The 23,360-nt window shown below is 33.9% G+C and overlaps 1 protein-coding gene across 1 annotated transcript; it reads right to left on the bottom strand.

Annotated features, from left to right (window-relative positions):
- Positions 1 to 1,918: 1,918 nt before the first annotated feature.
- On the bottom strand, positions 1,919 to 21,304 carry LOC136038727 (glutathione S-transferase 1-like). Its single transcript, XM_065722068.1, has 5 exons — positions 21,234 to 21,304; positions 16,759 to 16,918; positions 8,238 to 8,405; positions 5,663 to 5,805; positions 1,919 to 2,164 (listed from the first exon to the last, which is right to left on the bottom strand). Exons 2-5 carry the CDS (start codon positions 16,901 to 16,903, stop codon positions 1,997 to 1,999), a joined length of 624 nt encoding a protein of 207 aa, XP_065578140.1. The 5' UTR covers positions 16,904 to 16,918; positions 21,234 to 21,304; the 3' UTR covers positions 1,919 to 1,996.
- Positions 21,305 to 23,360: the final 2,056 nt, after the last annotated feature.

The raw sequence follows: 23,360 nt of genomic DNA on the forward strand, positions 1-23,360 counted from the left end.
CTACTATTTCATCTATTGCAACTACTTGTAAGGCTGAGATGAAAATTTCAAGAAGTATATGAACATACAGGTTATCAAAAGGACATATCAGCAGTGTCAAAGTAAAGGACACTGCCTGAAACTTCCAGGACTTGATGAGAGGGATGTTCTAGTGAGAAAAAGGCAATATGTTAATACTGCTGCTGCTGATAGCACTGCCGCTATTCAATACTATCAAACAGTTCGTGGTAACGAACTGTAGTAAGGAGCGACCCGGCTCAATAGTAACCAAAACTCAAAAGGGTTTTCAAAAGGGCATATAAGCAATATCATAGGCAGCACCACTCTATAATAGACGGAAATATTATTAAAACTTTTAAAGGAGCTAATTCGATTCAAAATTAAAAGTTCTGGTGCCCTTTTTAAGATTAAAAACAGATAGGAGGGCAAACAACCCTTTTCTCAAGCCCATTCATTTTCCAAACGCATCCAGTCAAAAGTTTGAGACAGCCATTTTGTTCAGCAAAGTAGAACGGTCCAGAAACTATGACTTTAGGCATGTCAACTCCCCACAATTATGTAAATGGTCTATTATGCTTCAAAACTAAATGCTGCTTTAAAATAAACAAAGGCATTATGTTTATGATTGTCAATAAGACACTTAAGCAACATTTTGAGGACGATAGGGGGTATTAAGTTGAAACTTTTGGGGATACTACTATTACTACTTCTGCTCTTACAATTTAAATAAATAAAAAGAGTGTAAGTGTATCCAGGTTGTCAAAGAGTATAGATAGAATCTTTTAGGAATGATATTAAGTTTTGTTTTTCAGGTCAACTTCAGTAGCTATAAAATTAAATTAAAAAAACGCTGCTGTGTCAGGATTAAAAATTGTTGAAAAAGCTTCTCCAGCATACGAATATCAACCCAAACTTTACAGTCTTATGGAAAAAACTAGAAATATATAAAATTTATTTTTTCCATGAAAAAGACCATGTCAATAAAAACGAACAGAAGTTAATTTAAAAAAAACTTTTTTCACAAAACAGGTCTTTCAAAAAAAAGTAAAGACGTCGATTAAGCCAAGAATAAGCAGAAGTAAAGTCAAATAATCTTCCAAGCGTAAAACTATCAGAAATCACTATCAATAAATAAAAGAATTTCAAAACGAACCGAAATTACAGTAAATAGCTGAGTCAAACTCAAATCAAGCAAAAATAAATATAAGTAGAACTGATAACCCTCATGCCATCTCAAGACCAGAAGATAATTTGTGCTTTTCTGAAAACAAAATACGCTTTAAATGTTTTTACTCTTCTTACTTTCATAAATAAAAATTACCAAAACTTTAAGGAATAAATATTAATATATGTCAATTAAATTGACAATCCACGGTCATTCGTTTTTGGCTCTTTTCGAGTTTGACTCCGCTATTTACTGTAATTTCGGTTCGTTTTGAAATTCATTTATTTATTGATAGTGATTTGTGATAGTTTTACACTTAGAAAATTATTTGACTTTATATCTGCTCATTCTTGGCTTAATGGAGCTCTTAACTTTTCTTTGAAAAACTTGTTTTGTGGAAAAAAGTTTTTTATATTAATCTATAACAAGACAGTCTCTTTCAATACTAGTTCATAGAGTCTTGCCTACTCTGAAACATGGATTGGTCTTTACTAGTTTGCGGTTCAAGGTTCCAACAAGTTCAAAACAAGATTCCAAAATTCTATGCCCTTACCCTCAGTACTTCATGGAGTTTGTTGGCTTTGGATACATATTTTTTAATATTTAACCTTCGTGATAATAATGCCTTCCTTGAAATTTTGAAGAGACATTATGCTTGACTGCGATTGGCCCTGGTGGCAAATAATGGCACCGGAGAGCCATATTTGCTCTCTAATTACTGTCGACTTCCAAAAAAGGTTCTATAATTCATGGTTTCAGTTTGAACGACACCCAAGAAGTTTATTTATCATTGAAATGCCACCACTTTGTATGCAAAAAGGAGAAATGTGATTATTTTTCAGTGTTTGGTCTCGACTCTATCCATTCTTTGACACCAGGTAGGTTTGCCATCCTTTCCTTATATGCCTTTGCATTTGGTGCTGTTTCAAACAGTTTTTCACCAAACTTCCCGTGTAGCTCGTCAAGAAATGCAAAAACCACAAAATCAATCCAAGATATCTGAAAAGAAGAAGGACCAACAAAAATAAGTGCATAAATAGTTTTAATCGCACTTTGTTTGTTCGATTTAAACAGGATTAATTTAAAAAACGTTTAAAAAAATTAAAAGAAAACTAAATAGCCAAATAAAAATTTAAGACGGGCAGAAGTTAAGTAGTAAAATTCAGACTTAAAACAAACAGAAATTAGTATCAATAGGTAAATAAAACCCAAAAGAAGTAGAAATCAGAATGAAGAATCATATTTAACGTAGAGATAACATATACTAGTTTAGATGAATAAATGAATCTTTAAGCAAACAGAAATTACAAGGAACTAGAGAAGGGCTACTGACCTCTGAACACTCTAAACTACTACTACTAATAATAATAATAACTCACTGCAGTTTCAAGCCGCCTGAGGCCAACACAGCTACGCACGCTCCTCTTCCAACCTAATCTATCCAAGGCCTCCCTCTGCCTCCCAAGGGTTCTCATTTCTTTTAAATCTTTACTTATGACATCCTCCCAACCCAGACGAGGACGACCTGCTTTCCGTGTAGCCCCAGACGGTTGGCCAAAAAGGACAATTTTCGGCAATCTCTCATCTTTCATCCGCAGAACGTGGCATAGCCATCTCAATCGTATTTTAATCCACCATTTTACTAATTAATTAAAAAAATCTTTTACATTATGTTTTTACAACTGTTTATTTTTTTAAATGATATTTTCCAAAGCTGTTTATTAAAAAGAGGACGTCATGAATCAACATAAGGTCCTTGAGCTTTATTGAGGTGTTTATATGGCTTGAAGTTTAAACCTAATATTTTGATATTATATTTTTTTTGCAACAATTTGTTTGTTTAAACGATATTTGCCAAAGCCCTTTACCAAAATAAGGACGTTATGAATCAATATAAAGTCCTGAAATTTTTATTGAGATGTTTATATGGCCTGAAGTAATATATCGATACAGTTCATAACCACACCCCTTTCATACAAAACAATCACCCGTGACCAACTTTCGCTGTGGCCTATGACCACTCCCACTCAACGCGGCCGGAGAAAGAAAATAATGCATTGAAAGCATATGGTTTTTATGCTTAGGTAGCTTTAGAGTATTGTCTCGGATACAGCTCGTAACCTCAACATGTTGGAATATGACGATGTGCCTGGAGTTTACATGTGGTTATTTTTGTTTGTATTGTCGGACTTATAAACTAAAAACTGTGAGTTTTCATGTGATTTTTTTTTTTTTTTTTGCGCCTGAAATTTTCGTGAAGTTTTGTTTCAAACTTAAGCTTGCTTTAATTCTTATGCTAACTACAGTTGTTTTCTGCCGTCATAACAAAAATTGTTAGCCAGAAGCTTTGCTAGTTATTGTATTTCTCGTAGAAAACGAAAATTATTGGCTAACAATGTTAGAAAATTCTTCCACCAAATCCTGTGGAGAAAATTATTGACAAATTTGAAGAATAATATTCAAAAACTGATTAACAGCTAAGCAGGAGGACTAGTTTCTACAGGAGAGACACGGAGGCTAGATTATTAGGCTATGTGAAATCTTTTTCCAAGTTTGAATTTTTAAATGTCCTGCCCAATCAATATGTTTTTGAGATGTCAATATGGCTCGGCGGTTTAAAATAAAGTTATTACTTAGTTCTGGTAGTTAAAAATTGGAGAGTAGAAAAAAGTCTTATATTTACTTGAATTAATAGTCCTGCTGTTTTGAATGTTTTCTTTTGCCCTGACATTAAGCTTGAGGTTTTGGGAGCATGCATCAAACTCTATGCCTTAGGCGCAAAGTGCTGTTCAACTCAATAAGTTTATCGTGGAAGACAGGTTCAGGTGTTGCGAACATGCTCTTAGAAGATGCCCAAGGACCTTAACCTAAGAGTGGCTATACCAGGGGCTGAGGTTCGAAACCACATGACTGCAAGGAGTCCCGAAGGGTCTATGTGAGCAATTAAAGATTTTAGAATCAGGTTAAGAAGTGTGATATCTTGAGCAGTCGAGTAGTGCAGCAGAATACAGCTCTATCACTAAACTTTGAAAAATGAAGGATGTAAAAGATTAGACCATCGGTCCCAGATTAGACCGACATGAAACTGTTAGAAAGCAGAAACCTTAACAGGTGTTGTAGATACAAGTGTTTGCCAGAGTGTTGGTGAATGTTGCTGCTAGCTCATGTCTTCACAAGTTTTCTACTTGAATTTTAAGTAAGGGTTCTCAATAAAACCTGGTCTTTGATACTCGGGTCAGTGCTCCCTGGGACCTAAAATTGAGGAAGTAGTTAGCAAGTTTGGAACATAATTGGAGATCGTTGGGACCAATTGAGGATACTTTGGGAGGCAAGGATACAAGAATTTTTCACGATTATATATAATGAAGACACAAAAAGACATTTTCAAAATGTAGGATGGGGGCTTTTATATTTTGTTTCTGCTAAATGATGTTTTGTCAAGTAATAATATTTTATCAAATCTAGGGACGCAATTACGCGCCCCTCTTCTTCCAATTGCTATGAATATTCCGAGGGATGAGACTTCTAGATTTTTCAAATATGGATATTACTTAATTGATTTTCCTGAGCACATAAATTAGAGGCTAATATCCGAGATTTAAGATTGCTTCAATTTCGTTGGGTAACTAAAATTTACTACTGCTCCAACTTAAGATCCATAGGAGCCCAACCTCCAGAGGGACAGGGGTAACTCTATTTTAGAAATTATCTACACAATGTGACGCAGGCGAAGCTTGGCGGAACTGTGCCAAGCGTTTGGGGACTGTGCCAAGTGTTGTGGAAATATGCGGCTCACGTGGCTTTCTGAGATGTGCATGAAGAAGACGGGACGTCAGGATCGCCTGCCAGGAAAGGCAATAAGCTTGTAAAGGCAAGCGAGGTTAACGTTAACATTAATGCTTAGTGATAATAATTAATGTTAATGATGAATGTTATTGCCTAACAGAATCCTTTTGTCTGAATCTATGTGAAATAATTTTCCAGCTTATTATAAACACAAACAACAGGTAAAATAAGAGATAATTTATTATAATTCATTGGAAATCAAACAGCAAATTAATGTTTCGACCCTATATCCAAAGGCCGTCCTACATTTTAAAAATGTAGGACGTCCTATTTTACAATAAAATACGATCTTTAAAACTATTTTTTAAACTGTCTTTGTTGAAGTGAGGATTCTGGGATTGTTTGAAAAATTTTTTAGTTTTAAAGTCGTATTTTACTATAAGTTTTTTTATATATGCATATTAATTTGTTTTTTCTTATATGCATATTAATTTTTTTTTTACCGAGGACGATTCTTGAACATAAGATCAAATATTTGTTAGTGATTTGAGTTTCACTGTCTTACGAAACATTCCTTATTGTTCTGCCTGTTGTTTGTGTTTATGATGGAAAACCAGTGTGGTTTTCGTCGCTATTTACTAGCTTATTATGTTTTAATTTTTGCATTAGTTTCTAAAGTTGTAAAGTTTCAAATCTAAGCGAGAGCAATACCTTGTTTCCAATTAAATATTGCCTGTTGTCAGATAGCCTCTTCTCATAAACTGCCATAGCGGGCAGAAGCTTTTCTTGAAGTACCTGAAGTCCAAGCTCCTTTTTCTTGGTTGGATCTGTCTCTCTGCGAGCTGGCAAAGACGCTGGAACAAATTAAAAACCTCAATTATCCCATCTGTAAAATCAATACTATGGTAGAAAGAGAATCTGAGAAATCCAGAAAGCTCCCTAGCATCATGCAACCAAAAAAGTCACGGCAATCTTCTTCAGTATTTTAGTTGCGGCACCTTTGCCTGGCTTTTGGAAAAAATCTTTTGATAGTGTTGGGATGTCCAAAAGGTCTCATTCATATTGGCTTTGCTTCAAGCTCTATGGCTACCTTTTCTGATTAATTAAAATAAGAAGTTTTTCAAAGAAAAGTAAAATTAACTTAAGATCAACAGAAATAAATTTGTGCAACAATTGAAACTCAATAGGACCAAAAATTACTATTTAAAAATAAATCAAACTTAAAACGAATAGAAATTAATCAACGATCATTGTGAGCAAACATACTTGACTTTGACTTAACGCTCTTGCTCAGCACGGTTGCCAGCGTAGAGGAAAGTGGTTGACAATGCCGTCAGTCTTCTCCAAGTAGCCATGTCTAGGGCTAAGGATTGGGCCTCATTCGGTTTGATGTTGCGATTGAGCAGTCGTTAGTTTATTGCATCAGCCCATCTAGTGCATGGCCTTCCTCGAAGGCGTTTCCTGTCATTTTCCGAGGGATCGAAGTCTGAGATGACCCTTATGGGTTACTTAGTGGGAGACGGAGTAGGTGGCCGTACCACCTTAGAGAGCGGGCTTCTAATTGGGTAGAGAGGTTCACCAGCTTGAAGGTTTTGAGGAGCTCAGTATTGCAGATCTTGTCATACCATTTGAAGCCTTCGACTTGACGCAGGTGTCTAGCCTGAACAGCATCGACCCTTCTTATCTATGTCTGGGTCATCTGAGGCCATGTCTCAGATGAGTACAGCATGATGCTTGAGACTGTGGCGTTGTAAGTTTGGGCTTTGGTATGGTGGCTAATTTGCGGTTTGTGGAAGACTGCTCCCAGGAGTCGTCCGAACACAGAGCTTGCCTTGGCTGATCTGGCTGAGATTTTGGTGTCAAGTGTGCCACTGGAGGATATAATTGATCCAAGATATGTGAATTGCCTTACCACATCGACAGCTTGGCTGTTAATCACAACAGTTGATAGTAGTGCTTTTGCGGTCTTTTCTATGGGCATGAAGCAAACATACGACAGATATTAATATAAATGAATACATAAATATTGAAACAAAAAAAAACTTAAAGTTGAATATAAAAATCAAGCTTAAAACGAACAAAAATTACTATAAACAAGAGTTTGGAAACTGTCCCCTTCCTTAACTGTAAAAGTATAAGCCTGCTGCGTCAGTAGGCTTGTTTCAAACTTCTTCCAGTTCGGGATATCTTCACTTTTGAGAAAAATAGTACGAGAGAGAGCTCCATCATGACTCTTACATTATTTTAAAAAGAATAAGTGAGATCTTGACGAAAGGGATATAAGACCCTAAGTTTTTAGTGGCTTTGTCCCATGAAAGACCATTAAATGTGGACATTCTGGTAGATTAGGAATGACTTTTCCGTGGGTAGTGTCACTGAGCAGGATCTTGGGATTTTTCTAAAAGTAGCAAGTAGCCTCGCCAATAGATGCGATTCGGCAAAGGCTCAAATATATTTATTTGTTCTCTAGAAAATATACAAGGAAATATATAGCCAACATTTCCTGTGAGAACGATTAAGCTTATGAAAATATGCTGGACCGAAGTAGATCAAACTTTTCAGGTTCTCAAAATTTTGCTTTTGATTTCCTGGAAAAAGAGAAGATTCTCAGGAAGGGTTCAAATAGGGATATTAACCTAAAGATTACTGAATCCATGTCTAGAAGGCTTGTCTTTGATTTCATGTTTCGACAGAAAGAACACCAAGTTCAGACAACAAGAACTCTAGCAGTAGCCAGGATCAGGATAGAAAAATTTGGGTAGTTTTTAGTAGAAATATTTTTCTATTTCAACATCGGTTTAAGAAGTTTGTGTATCCCCTGTCTCCAAACAAGAAAGAGGTCACAAAAGCTGTTTTCCGTAGGACGTAACAATATTCTGAAATTCTAAATTCGTTTGAACTTCAAGAGACTTTTCATTATTAACTTTTGCATAATTAATGGGAGAGAAAAGTTGAAAAAACGTGGAGCCTTAAAATAGATTTAATTAAAGTAACCTTAAAGTAGTAATACTAAAGATTAAATTTTCGAGTTTCGAGAAATTTTGGGAAGTCTAATTGAGGAGATGAAAAACATACAATAGGGGCTGAACCTGTTCTTATATTTTAATCTGGATTGCTTCGTAGATACATATACATTGGTATCGAAAATAATTTTTAAGCTCTCGTCATTTCAGCAATATGCCAGTATTGTCACTTTGCATCACTAAAAAAAAGTGTACAAAGTCAAAGAAACAAGTTAGTACAATATTTTGAAAGAATCTCTACTGTTGAATCTCTACTGGCTTACCAGTCACTAAGTCGCTAACAGTATCAGCATAAGCGTCTGCAATAGCTGAATCGAATGGATCTTCTGGCTGGAGTCCGTGTGCCTTTGCCAAGTAGCGGATAATTGCCAGAGTCTGCGGTAAAAAGCGTCCATTGACTTCCAAAAGTGGGAGGTATCCAGTAGGCGTTTCTATAATTTATTGTAATCAATTTGACATGCGACATACAGGTATTTGTTAAAGTTAATAAAAATCGTTAATAAATTTGATTAGACATAGGCAGAACCAATAAAAAACACACACAAAAAGCATATTAAAAAGTATTCAGTTCCCACTCAGCTTCCCATACGCCTATTCAGCCCCAACTTAAAACTCCCCACCCACATAACTACCAACTCTATTGTTCCATATCCAAGTAGCTCTCAACTCAACATCTCCCCCATCAAAATCCCATATTACATATCCCCACTCACGTGCCAAAATATTAAATAAATTTCAATGTGCATCAATGCGTAAATTTTTCATTTTTTAGGCCTGCCGGAATAATTGGAGTGTATGACGTTAAATATATAATGCTCGTAGTACAATATGGAAATCCAAAGGCCAATAAGTGCATGTTTTTAAACCTATGTCAAGGTTGTAAGTTTGTTTTAAGTAATTCAATACACATATAAGGCTAAAGTTGCAATGTAAGTATCGCAAACCAAACCGCTTTTTATCATTTTCATCTTTGGTTTAATAAATTTTCAAACACTGACATAGGTTTCTGCAAAATCATAAATCAAAATTTACAAATCAATAATCACAATTCACAATTTATATAAATATCATAAATCACAATTTATGTCGATTCTAAATATATAAAGCGTATTAGGTTTAATGTTACCCATCAAACGCTATGAGCCTAAAAAGATTGCTTGATTTTCGAATAAGGGTAAAAATCTACCTGAAAAGACAAGTGATCTTTATTAAAATCACACTTTTAGATTCAGCATATTAGAAACCTCTGCTGTGAAGAATTGTAGCCCATTAAACCATTAAACCATCTTTGGCTTAATAAATTTTCAAATACTGCCATGCGTTGCTGCCAAATCATAAATTTAATCAGAACTATCCAGTACCTTTAATCTGCTCTTAGAAATAAGGAAAAAATATAATCGAACACGATCAAATAATAGGAATGATTTACTAACAGTAGAGCTCGGTGGATAGCTCAATCTTTTGCTTACAACTCTAAGAAAACATACTTTTTTCCCCATGGGGCATTTTTGCCTTGTTCATCCCAAAAAACTGGTGGTCGGCACTCTCTAGTGGTGTGACATCTCTTCCTGCTTAAAGGATACTATATTTTTCAACAATCATTCAAATGACCACTTTTGTTAAGGCACAACAACAAAAAACGAAAGGGCAGTCCGTGACTATCCTTCACTTGAATAAAAGAAATTTCATATTGTATGCATAGTGGCTCTAGGGTTCTCGTACGTCCGATTTCATCGCAAAATTTCCACCAGGATCCCACCCTTCCTTTAGGAATTTTGTTCCTACTTTTAAGCCTACGCAAACTTTCAGTTATTAATGGCGATGAGGACCTTAGACCTTAGTTCCTCTAGAGCCATCGGTGACGCATAGGGCGTCGACAAAGCCTCTCCATTCGTCTCGCATTGGTGCTGCAGCAGTGACGTCTTCCCATTCAGGTATTAGTGAGGCGATGAGAAAGAGTATTAAAATCAACATATATGGTATATTTAGAATCAGATTAAATAGTTGATTTTACTGCTAAATAGATTGTAATCAAAATTATGCTATTAGAGCTTTAGATTCTACTGACAATCATGGCTCTTTACATACTGCTTATTATAAGGAACGGTTTGATCCAATGCTCTCTGAAAAGCCAAAGGAGATTGCTAGTTCCTCCTCTTCAACTCTGTTTTTTACATTCAAGTCTAATATTCCTATAACAATACTCCAAGGATGATACTCATCCCTGACAAAGTGCCCTCTCCACAGTTCTTCATTCGGAGGAGACACTGAAATAACAAAAATTAGCTGTAGAGTAATCATTCTCGTTGTTTTACAACTGAGTTCAAAACACTCATCCATGAATTTAAAGGAGAGTCATCCTAAAAAAAAGAAAAAAATCTTAAGAAAAAAGTCATCCGGTGACCGTTCATCTTGAAAGTAGATATACAAAACTCCGTATTTTTGCCACTAGAGGCTTAGGAAAAAAAAAACTAGATCACGTTGCATGGGCAACGTGAGGTGTTGCGGCAACCTTTGTTTGGCTTCACCGAGTAAGTGTTGCAAGAGCACCACTTTGGTTTTGTTTCCTCGATTTGATTAAACGCTGAAGATTTTAATCTGTAAGGATCTTAAAATAAATACTAGGTACACCAACTCGCAAAAGTTGCAAACCTCAGGGCAAGGGCCGTAAGTTAGGTAATTTGTTCATTATCAACGTATAGTATAGCATTATTGAGAAAGGTATACATGTTTGAAATTTACTTCCCAAAAAGACGAAAGGTATTCGAGTGACTTTTTCAGAGAATGTTGACAGGTAAATCAAAACACGTCATGTGTATAAATATTATCAAAACGAAGGAGAGACTGAGTATATTAATTAGAAACTTTCAGTATATGATAATGAAGATGATCAAAAACGTAATATTTGAATGCTACCACTGCAACTATAACTACCACTAGTACTACTGCTATCATTACTACTACTACCACTACCTATTCCATTTATAGTAGCCTACTGAGGGGAAATTTGAACTAAATCAAAAGACACTATGTGCATGCACATTGTCAAAAAACACGTACCTCAGGAATTGGTTTGAGTATTGAGTTTGAATTTTCAGAAAATGCTTAAAGGGGAAGATCATCTGACCAAAACGCAATATGGGCTAGCTTTTGCTAATACTACTATCACTGCTGTATTTACTACTGCTGCTACTACTAATTCAACTATTATTTCTATTTCAACTACTTGTGAGGCTAAGAGCATTAAGATGAAAGTTTCAAGAAACATTTGAATATATAGGTTACTAGCTGTTGGGGTGGCGCTTCGCGCCACCCCAACACCTAGTTGGTGGGGGCGCTTCGCGCCCCCCCAAGCCCCCCCGCGCGCGTAAGTCGTTACGCGCCATATTAGTTACGCGCCATTGTAGTTGTGTCCCTATGTCCCACCTGTGAATATAGATATATATATATATATATATATATATATATATATATATATATATATATATATATATATATATATATATATATATATATATATATATATGTTTTTAACTACGTAAAACTTGCGAATATACAACATTGTTTGCTGTCCCATTGTCTGTGCATATAAATAGATTGTCAGGTTTACCGACTCTTGAACATGCAACATATAATGGTCCATGGGAAAACAATCCGTATTCAGATCTATACCTCATGATTCTAATGATTGCCCTTGAGCTTTGTTGATGGTGATTGCTAATCGACCATTCCCTGAGTAGCCATCGTCATTTATGTATCCCCCTGTGCACCCCGGCGTCCCCTTTGTAGTTATGTCCCTGTGTCCCGGTCGTCATTTATATTCCCTGTGTCCCGGTCGTCATTTGTGTCCCGGTGTTCCAGTCTGTGATTTCTCTTTGAGTGTCCCGGGCGTCATTTATATTCCTTGTGTCCCGGTGTCCCGGTCGTCATTTATATCCCCCTGTGCCCCCCCGGCGTCCCCATTGTAGTTGTGTCCCTGTGTCCCGGTCGTCATTTATATTCCCTGTGTCCCGGTCGTCATTTGTATCCCGGTGTCCCGGTCTGTATATACATTCGTTTTTTAGTTTTGTTTTTCTCCTTTATTTTTTTCCTTTTTTCTTTTTTTTCTTTTTTAGTTTATTTAGATTTTTAGATTTTTTAGTTTTTTTATTAGTTTTTAGTTTTTTTTGTAGTTTTTACCATTTTTTTTACTTTTTTATATTTATTAATATTTTTTTAGTTTTCTTTTTCTCTTATTTTTCAGTTTTTTCCTTTTTTTTAGTTTTTTCTTTTTTAGTTTTTAGTTTTTTTTGTTTTTACCTTTTTTTAGTTTTTTTAGTTTTTTTAGTTTTTTAGCTTTTTTAGTTTTTTTATTAGTTTTTAGTTTTTTTTTAGTTTTTGCCTTTTTTTAGTTTTTTCAGTTTTTTTTTAGTTTTTAGTTTTTTACCTTTTTTTAGTTTTTTTTAGTTTTTTAGCTTTTTTAGTTTTTTTCTTTTTAGTTTTTTTTGTAGTTTTTACCTTTTTTAGTTTTTTTTCTTCTTTTGTATTAGTGTGAAATAATTCAGACGTCATATGCGGACAAACACGACGTCACTCGACAGACAGACAGACAGACATAACCCACAAACAACTTATTTTTATATATATTTATTCATATTTTTTTAGTTTTCTTTTTCTCTTTTATTTTTCAGTTTTTTCCTTTTTTTTAGTTTTTTCTTTTTTAGTTTTTAGTTTTTTTTAGTTTTTTACCTTTTTTTAGTTTTTTTTAGTTTTTTTAGTTTTTTAGCTTTTTTAGTTTTTTTATTAGTTTTTATTTTTTTTGTAGTTTTTGCCTTTTTTTATTTTTTTCAGTTTTTTTTTTAGTTATTAGATTTTTACCTTTTTTTAGTTTTTTTTAGTTTTTTAGCTTTTTTAGTTTTTTTTTCTTTTTAGTTTTTTTGTAGTTTTTACCTTTTTTAGTTTTTTTCTTCTTTTGTATTAGTGTGAAATAATTCAGACGTCATATGCGGACAAACATGACGTCACCTGATCCACAGATCCACACACAGACAACTTATTTTTATATATATAGATATAGGTTATATGTTGATATGTCCTTTTTTATATAGAAAGGACATATCAACAATGTCATGGCTAATTGTATTAAGTTGAAACTTTCAGGTCTTGATGAAAGAGATGTTTAACCAACCAAAAGTTGATACGTTAATACTATTAATACTACTAGTAGTAACGTTCTGTCTGATAATAATGCAACTAGTATATACCATTACTTAAACGGTGACTTCTATTACAACTATGCCTAAGGGTATGAAAATTTCAGGGAATTTTGAGGGGGAAGGTGAAATTTTGTGGAAATTATATTATATTTCATTTTTCATGTCAACTTGAGGAGGTATAAAAATAAATTAAACAATATTATTTGCGTCAGGATTAAACATTGGTCAAAAAGCTTCTCCAACATACAAATAGCAAACCAAACTATGTATTCTTATAGAAAAACCTTATAGAAATAATTTTTTTCATGAAAAAGACCATGTGAATAAAAATGAACAGAAATGAATTGAATAAGCTTTTCCCAGAAAATAAGTTTTTCAAAGGAAATTAAAAAGCTCCATTAAGCCAAAGATGAACATAAATAAAGTCAAATAATCTTTTAAGAAAAAAACTACCACATAACACCATTAATAAATAGATGAAACCCATAATGAACAGTAATTACAATAAGTAACGGAGTCTAACTCAAAACAAGCAAAAATTAAAATGAGTAGGGGTGACAACCCCCATGCCTTCTCACAATCAGAACACAATTAACACAATACTGAAAAAAAACAAAAAAAACAAAAGCAAATGACCATGGATTGTCAGTTTAATATACATATTTAACATTTATTTTGTTTTCAGTAAAGTGCAAATTATGTTTAGGTCTTGAAAAGGTATAGGGGTTATCAGCCCTACTCATGTTAATTTCTGGTAATTTGAGTTTGGCTCGGTTATTTTTTTATTTTCTGTTCGTTGTGGGTTTACTTATTCATTGATGGTGATTTGCGGTATTTTTACGCTTGGAAGTCAATATTACCTTATTTCTGCTCAATTTTGTTTTAATGGAGCTCTTTACTTTTCTTTGAAAAAACTTATTTTGTGGAAAAAGTTTTTGAAATTATTCATCATAATAGACCAATTTCTTTAATATATGTAATGTTGTATAGACTGTAACTTAGAGTTTAAATTACTATTATCATAAGTCAAGTCACTCGTTACTTACATTTCACTACCACGAACCAAAGGCGGATCTAAAGCAAAATCTTTGGGGGCACCAATAATTGACCAAATTGACAAGTGTATTTAAAATAGGGTAAAAAAGAAAAAAAACAGTCCCCCTGAATTTGTCCCTACAGCGAACCGTTTGATCATCGTCATTTTGGCGCTTTGGATGCATTACTGGTTCTCAAGGTTCCAGTCCAAATTCAAATTTTTTGACGTCAGAGAATATATAAATATATATATATATATATATATATATATATATATATATATATATATATATATATATATATATATATATATATATGTATATATATATATATATATATATATATATATATATATATATATATATATATATACTATGTATATATATATATATATATATATATATATATATATATATATATATATATATATATACATATATATATATATATATATAGTTTATATATATATATATAAACTAGAAATAAAACATTATAATTAAACATGGACAAACTAATTATAAAAAACTAGTAAAATGTTATTGTAAAATATGTTTTTAAGACAAGGAATTGTTAGATAGACAATGTTTAATTAATTTGGAAACCGGTGGAGTTTATAACCTCTTGTAAAGGAAACACTGTACCAGAAAAATTATTACTTATTCCGAATGCGGTAAACACTAAATCTGAAAAATATCTTTTTATTGAAACTCAGAATCGCTTTCAGCTTAACTGCACCCAAGCCCTCCCCTTCCCCAGCCTAATTCCTGGACATAGCTTTAACCAATAATCAAAATTCTGCTTGCTGCTTTCCTTTCTAATTGGTATTATTTAAATGATCTCAACAATTATGTGCAACACTTATGTAAACTTTTTCATGATCGGCTTACTAAATTACAATCTCTTTCCCACTAAACCAAGGCAGAAGTCTTATGTAACCATGACGATGCCCATTCGAACAGAAATCAAAATTTCTAATGACCTATTGAAAGTAATTGAAAGTGATATATTGTAAAGGAAGAGATCGTGATACGAAAAAAAAACATTTTCTCCAACAAAAAGGTATCTTGGAGCAAATAGGGCCGAAATTAGAATGTTTAAAAATTTCTGGATAGCAAATCTGACAAAACTATGTAAAAAATTGATTTGAAACCAACTCCTCTCCCCACACCCCAAAAGTTTTCTCTTTGACCTTTTTCTATAGTTTTTCGTATCAAGTGCTCTAAAGGTAACTCTTCAACCAGTGCTTAATTTTTTTTGAAGTATCTACCTCCGCCCCAAGTCTTTCAAAGGTAATTAGAAATTTATTGAACTAGACAGAAATTATGTTTACACATATTTTTTTTTAATTTCATTAGCTTCACTCTTTCGTGCTAAAAATTCATTTTCAAGTGACTCTTGGGGTGAGGTTAAAAGGCGCCTGAAGATATAGCCAAGAAATAAGCATGCTACTTGATTCGGCAGTTGCTGCTGTATTTACATATAAAAATCATGTCTGTTGCAAATATTGACGGTTGTCTTAAGCAAAAAAAAAACAAAAAAAAAAAACACAAAAACTGACAAAATGAATAAAACCTCTATTTGTGCCCAAATTAAACAAATCGTTTTTTCTAAAAACTGTGTCTAATATTTTTAAAGAAACAGCTGATCTGGGTGAATAAAATCTTCAGAGTTTTCCAGTAAGGGACTTTTGACTAATTCCAGAAGAATTGTTTACCGATACTTCCTCAACTGAACTATTATTTCCTCAAAAATACAGAAATGAGTTTGTCTGAAAAGTGATTGTTTAAATTAGGGACAGGTACTGTGCACATGGAGACGGTTTTTTTTTTCAATGTTTTTATTGACTATTTTGCTTTTTAACTGCTTTGAGGAATTTGCTATCTCCTAGGTATATGCCCCAGATGGAGTACATACCTCATAGACATAAAGAGGAAATTAGACCTTTTTAAAAAAGCTTGATTGTGAGATTTTGATAAATTTGTATAGCGAATACATATATCTATATATCTCAGTTAAACTAAAATATGTCCATAAATCTTATTAAACTACAAATCTAATATATAAGACATATTTAAAACTAAATGTGTCATACATCTTCCTTGGAAACTCACAAATCAACCGACCCATGATATTTCCTTTCAATTACAGCATAAAAAACTAGTTCCTTACTGAAAACTCATAAATAAAAAGCACAGGAAACTAAAGTACTGGCTAAGTTTTGTCTTTCGTGTATGAAATGATACCAGGGTAAGAAAATAGAAAAATATCTTCCAAGATGATATCCAGAATCATAAAAATATAAAAAGAGACCAATACAGTTTGGACCGAATAACAACTTCTTTATTACGGGTTTCTTTGTTCAAATTAATTTTTGGTGAATTTGAAATTAAATATATTAAAAGTTTGTGGTTATTATTTTGTTAAATAGGAACAGGATTTTTAAAAATAGTAAAGATACTTGTTTCTTGCTGTTCCCTGATAATAATCTATCTCATTGATTACGCCTGATTAGCAGTGTTTGGCTTAGCAAATGGCTGTAGAAGAGTGACCTTACTTGCTTTTATCGCTGAATCCTTACTGCGAAATTCTTCTTTTGTGGTTCGTATATCTTCATATTTAACACCCGTATAAGCAAAAATCAGCCTGATAGGTTCAGCACGCCCTCTTTCGTTGAAGTAATAAAGCTTGTACTCAGCCATTCTTATCTACTCTCTCTGAAACAAGATAATGATAAAAACGATAATTAAGCCAGGGCCCAGTATATAAAATAATGAATTTACATGCTCTAAGGACCTAGAAAATATCTAAAGGTAGGCAGTTAGCCAGAATGATACACATTAAATAGGCACAGGGGTATAGACTGAAAGATAAGCATATTTTTTTACTAATCTATCTGTTAGTACTTTTACTAACAGTCGAATTTTTAAGCCGAATTTTATGACTTTTAGTGGATGTAGAAAATAGTTCTGGAAAACAAAGTTTTTCTTTTCAATCAAGCTTTCATTGTTAAATATTGGCGTTTTTATCTTGATTATAATTCGAGTTGGAAACTAAATTTGATATGGTGGTAGCAAAAGTGGCAAGAGGTTTGGATCTTATAAGAAGGCTAAGCAATGAGCCTCTACGAAGAATTCTAATTGTCCTTTATTATTCTTTTATCAATGTTTATCTGTCATTTGTTTTGGACAAGTTCCTTTGCACTGGTCTTGCACTGATTCGAAAGAAACTAAGTGCATTCAGTTTGTCAAAAGGCTTATCTAGGCCAAATCATATTGATCTCAAGAACGGCTGTGGGCATTAAGTAGAACGTTTTCAGGGACTGCTAAGGGGGACTTTAAAATAAATCAAAAGAAACCATATGCATCCAGGTGATTTATTCGGCAAGCCCTCTATATTTAAAGAATAGTAAAGAGTTATTAAGTTAAAACTTTCAGAGAATGTTTTTTTTTTTTGGGTTGAACTTAGACACTATGGGCATGCCGGTTGTCAAAAGGACTAATCTGCAATATATCAGGAAAGGATAAGATTATTAAGTTGAAACTGTCAGGAAATGTCAGTTAGGATTTAGAAATAAACCGAGAGATACTTTATACATCCAGGCTGCTAAAGTGGCATGAGTGCAAAGGCTAATATTAGAAACGAACAGATCGATTAGAAGCTGCCAGTTCTGACAACATAGTGTATAAAGCATCAGTTTCGACAACAAAAAGTCTACAAACTATAGAGACCTATAAGTTTCGGCTATTAAAAAATCGTCACTTTCGACCAAATATCCTATGTCTGGTTCTTAGCGTAAAGTACGTGCAGCAACCCAGCTGGCAGGTGAAATAAAAGCACCTGCTTCCCCCTATACAAGAATTTTGTTTTATAAGACAAGATTGCTTCTTTAATCTTTAAATTCATATTTGAATTTGTTCAGATTAAATAAAAAAAAACAAGTTTTTTTTTCAACGGAAAGTAAGGAGCGACATTAAAACTTAAAACGAACAGAAATTACTTCGTATGTGAAAGGGGCTGCTTCCTCATCAACGCCCCGCTATTTACCTAAAAGTTTGACTCTTTCTCTTAACTTTACTTTTTAAAACAGTAAAAAACTTTGGCGTAAAGAGCGGGGCGTTGATGAGGAAGCAGCCCCTTTCACATACGAAGTAATTTCTGTTCGTTTTAAGTTTTAATGTCGCTCCTTACTTTCCGTTAAAAAAACTTGTTTTTTTTTAATCTAATTTCTGAACGTTTTTGAATCAATGCGTGTTTTGATTTTGGCTGTCCGCAGATGAATAATTAAAACGAAACTTGCATATTTTTTTTTTTTGGCTAAATGGCTTTCTTGTAGTTTTGATCGAACGATTTTGAGAAAAAAGGAGTGGGGGAGGAGGCCTAGTTGCCCTCCGGTTTTTTGGTTACTTAGAAAGACAACTAGAACTTTTAATTTTTTACAAATGTTTTTATTAGTAAAAGATATACGTAACTTATAATGTAGCTTACGTAACAGACTTCTGTATTCTCATGTTTTTATTACGTATATGAACGGGTTCACCCCCTCGTCAGTACCTCGCTCTTTACACTAAAGCTTAAATTTTGTCCCAATTTCTTAAGAATGCCCCTGAATCACAAAAGCCGTAGAATAAATAGTGGAAATTACTAAAAATACTTTAGCGTAAAAAGCGAGATATTAGGAGGAGGTGAGCCCATCATATGCGTAATAATTTCTGTTCGTTTTAAGTGGTTTTAATTCTGCTCCTTACTTTCATTAAAAAAAAAACTTTTTCGTGTTTATTTTTTCATCGTTTTTTTTTTTTTTTTAAATAAAGCTAGAAAATCCTGCGTTCCCTTCATAGAAATTTTCTTCCCCCATGATAAATTCCTCCAAGGAAAGTTCCCCTAACATATCCCCTTCTTTTCAATCCCCTCCCCCAAAACCAAAAAATCCCCCTGAAAACGTCTGTATGCTTCCAAATAACCATTACTAAATGTAAGCACTGGTCAAAGTTTGTAACTTCTACCCCCTCCCAATGGGACCCTACGGGATTAAGTCGTCCCCAAAGACATAGTTATAAGGTTTTTCGACTAAGCTGAATAAAATGGCTATCTCGTAATTTTGATCCGGTGACTTTGGGAAAATAATTAGCGTGGGAGGGGTCCTAGGTGCTCTCCAATTTTTTTGGTCACTGAAAATGAGCACTAGAACTTTTTATTTCTATTAGAATGAACCCTCTTGCAAGATTCTAGGACCACTGGGTCGATACGGTCACCCCTGGGGGAAAAAATAAACAAACAAACAAATAAACACGCATCCATGATCTGCCTTCTGGCAAAAAATACAAAATTCCACATTTTTGTAGATAAGAGCTTGAAACTTCTACCATAGGGTTCTCTGATACGCTCAACCTAATGGTGTGATTTTCGTTCAGATTCTATGACTTTTAGGGGGTATTTTCCCCTATTTTCTAAAATAAGGTAAATTTTCTCAGGCTCGTAACTTTTGATGGGTAAGTCTAAACTTAATGAAATCAGCATTAAAATGCGATTCTTTTGATGCAACTATTGTTATAATAAATTCCGTTGTTTAGAGTTTTTGTTATTATTGAGCCAGGTCGCTCCTTACTACAGTTCGTTACCACGAACTGTTTGAAAATAAACTTTATTTTACCGCATAAAAAGCTGGTATGGCCTTACATTCTCCATCATTTTTAATTTATTAGCATGGATTTTTTACATTTCTCTTTTTATTTTAAATTGAGGATATTTTGCCTCTTCCTTCCACAAGGACTTACTTTTTCCAACTCGATGGCTCTTATTGCTCATTCTCAGTCTATCTGTCATTTACCTTCATGTTTTACAGAAGTTATTAGCTGAAAATATATTAACTGTATTCACAAAAATTTTGTAAAAATTTAATACGATGTTAATTTCCGATCATTCCAGCTGGTAATTCGCTCCCAATTTCAAAGGAACGGAGAAAGAGTGAAGCTTTGAACCAATTGGGGTGGAAGAGAAGCATGCGTTGGTGTGTTGGCCTCAGGCGGCTTGGTGCTGCAGTGAGTTGTCTGTAGTAGTAAGAATAGTAGTAGTAGTATTTATCCTAGAATAAATTCCTATATAGTCTTGCGTTCTCTAAACTGTTATAGTTACGCCTAAAGGTCATCTCTGATATTTTAAACCTTGCGAATAATTGCCAAGAACTGTTTGGTGAGATGAGTTCAAAAGGATGATCAGCTGAGTAACGTCATACTGCGATTCTAATGATCTACATTACCCTGCTGATCTTCTTTTAAAGGACAGCTTATCAGACAGTTGCAGCAAACTAGATGAAGTTTGCCTCATCTAGTAAACTTCTAGCAAACATTTTTTACAGTTGAAAAAGTTTGGAAGAGTAGGAAGATAAGTCTGCGAACCAAGATCAGAATATTAAAAGCTGAAATAATCAAGCATTGTTCTGAAACATGTACACTTCGGAAGACGGGGGAGGGTTATTTTAAATATTTTTCAGAGGAATTGTTTTGGATACCCATTTCCTGACCGTATTTTAAACAGTAAGCAATATGAGAAATGTGGTTCTATCCTCTTTCTAAGGCTATAATGCGAAAAGGGTGTGACGACTAGGACAATTTTGGCCGATGAAGGATACCGGATTGCCAAATATCGTTTGTTTCGGCCATTTAGGGCCAAACAAAAAGCAAGCCGTCTCCAAAAGGGTTAGGAAGAAGGCGTAAGAAAGAATTTAAGAGAAGTAGAAACTTCCTGGGAGGTTGTAAAGAGGGAGGCTTTGGATAGATTTGAATAGAAAAGAAACGTTTTCAGCTGTTTTGATATCTGGTGGCTTGGTGCTGCAGTGGGTTGTTAGTAGTAGCAGTAGCAGTAGTGTTAAGCATCAGAAAAAACTTGTCCCTTTTTTTTTACTTGGGAAATTTTAAATTTCAATGTGTTTTACTGACAAAACTAGCCATCTCTATCTAATTAGACCAAAAAGCAAATTATTTAAGACCTAGTAGCAACAAACTTCTGTTTTTTATAACAAGAAAATATTACCTGCGATAATAGATTTGCTGTAAGACCTATGGAAACTAATTAAACTCATGCTCAGCAGGCTCCAAATTGTTCTTATCTTCCGCCTGATAATACGAAGCCAAAAGTCAGATATCAACGTTCAAGTTATTAGGAATCGTTATCTAACAAGTCTCCTAATACCTAGCGTAAAAAATAACATACATTCATGATATATATATATATATATATATATATATATATATATATATATATATATATATATATATATATATATATATATATATATATATATATATATTATATATATATATATATATATATATATATATATATATATATATATATATATATATATATATATATATATATATATATATATATATATATATATATATATATATATATATATATATATATATATATATATATATATATATATATATATATATATATATATTTATATGTATATATATATATATATATATATATATACATTGGCGCCAATTCACGAAAATGTAGGGGAGGGGCAAGGATTTTTTTCGATTTTTTTTTAATGAAGATGCCAAAAAAAACATAGAGCAAACTTCGTTGCTTGGAAAAATCGTAATCTACCCAGATCCAGTTTCTTTACCTCCTCTTTTTCAACGGCTATTATCATGAAATCACTGAGTCTATTGTTTCCCATCGTCAATTACAGATAGTCCTTGACACACCCAAATCCTGACAGGAATCGTTCATTGCTGGCAATGCTCACAGGTACAGTAGCAACTAGCTTCGTAAGTTTTAGCACTCCAGATTCGGCAACTGGGAGATTGGATAATATTTCGACAGCCCGAAGAAGATCCATTTTGAAATATCACTTTTTGACAGATGTAGCTTTGGAAGAGAAAGCTAGGATTCTATGACATGGTCATCGACATCGAAAATCCCTTTATAATAACACATAGCCCTTTCCACTTTCGAAAGTTCGAGAAAATTGGAACTTGAGGGGTCAAAAGAAGATAAAGTGTCGAGCAGAGGCATATTTTGCATGAAACGTTGGTACATCTCGCTCGTAAAACAGTCTATTGCCTCAAAGTGCAGAAGTTTACCAGAGTTTGATTGAACTGGCTGACTGGTAATGCGTTTACCGGTTGTTAAGTTTGAAAGAAAGTCTTTGAGACGAATGGAAATGGCTTGACTTCTCTTACTACGAACACTGGTTTTAGATTGTGGAGATTTCGATGATATCGTGGAAAGCCAAGAATTTGGATATCTTTTTGCTTATTTTGAACCATTCGTTATCATTTCTTAGCTTTTGGAGTGTCTCATATATCCCAGAAATCAGTGCAAGGGCCTTATAAATACACAAATTTTCGGATTGAATTTGCTCTGATAAACAACTTACAATGACTAATACTTTTCCATTATGCACAAAGTTGTGACAAAAGAGGCAGAGTTGATTTTAACCAGTAGTCCTTTTGCCTCACACGCTGGCTCGCCGTCGGAACTATCAGAGACTGCGGCAATCACAGCAACAATGAAGTCAAATCTGGCCTTCACCTTTGAAATGCAGCGGACTGCGTAGAACCAGTGAATCTTGATGGTCCTTTCAGGCTCCAATACATTTCGCCCACTAATACGCAGGGATTCCACAAATATATCGTGCCGAGTATTGCTGCATGATATAAAGGCGTAAAGCCTTTGCACCACGGAGAAAAATTCCGAAAGTTCGCTAATACTTTTTAGGTAGTCAGTCAAAACTAAGTTTAATCTTTGGGTGTGACAGTGTGCATAAACTGCCTGAGGCACCTTCTCCCTAAGCTTTGCTTGAACTCCATTAAATTCCCCACTCATAACAGATGCGCTGTCACAACATTGGGCAATACACTGCATCAAACCTACACCAAGATTTTCTATATTTTCACAAATCGAGTTGGATAAGCTCTCGGTTTCGTATATTTGCATGCGATAGCAGCCGATTAGCAACTCCACTGCTTTTTATTTTGATATGTGCCTGAGTTGGATCGCTAATTGTTCTTTTTTTTTTAAAGTCCTATGTCTTATCGACAAGGGTAGCAAAGTAATTAGCTGATTTTACTTCTGAAATAATGTCTTGGCGCAAGGCATTTCCAATCAGTGTAACTGCGTCATTTTGGTATTGATTAC

The sequence above is a fragment of the Artemia franciscana genome, chromosome 2 (assembly GCF_032884065.1).
Source record: "Artemia franciscana chromosome 2, ASM3288406v1, whole genome shotgun sequence".
Lineage (NCBI taxonomy): Eukaryota > Metazoa > Arthropoda > Branchiopoda > Anostraca > Artemiidae > Artemia > Artemia franciscana.

Excerpts from the sequence above, each read along its gene's own strand:
- LOC136038727 (XM_065722068.1), bottom strand. The coding sequence starts at position 16,903 with ATGGCTGAGTACAAGCTTTATTACTTCAACGAAAGAGGGCGTGCTGAA. Across the intron at positions 8,406-16,758 it reads GGATTCAGCGATAAAAGCAA|AAACGCCTACTGGATACCTC; the intron begins GTAAGGTCACTC and ends AATAAATTATAG. Across the intron at positions 5,806-8,237 it reads TGTTAGCGACTTAGTGACTG|CGTCTTTGCCAGCTCGCAGA; the intron begins GTAAGCCAGTAG and ends AATTTGTTCCAG.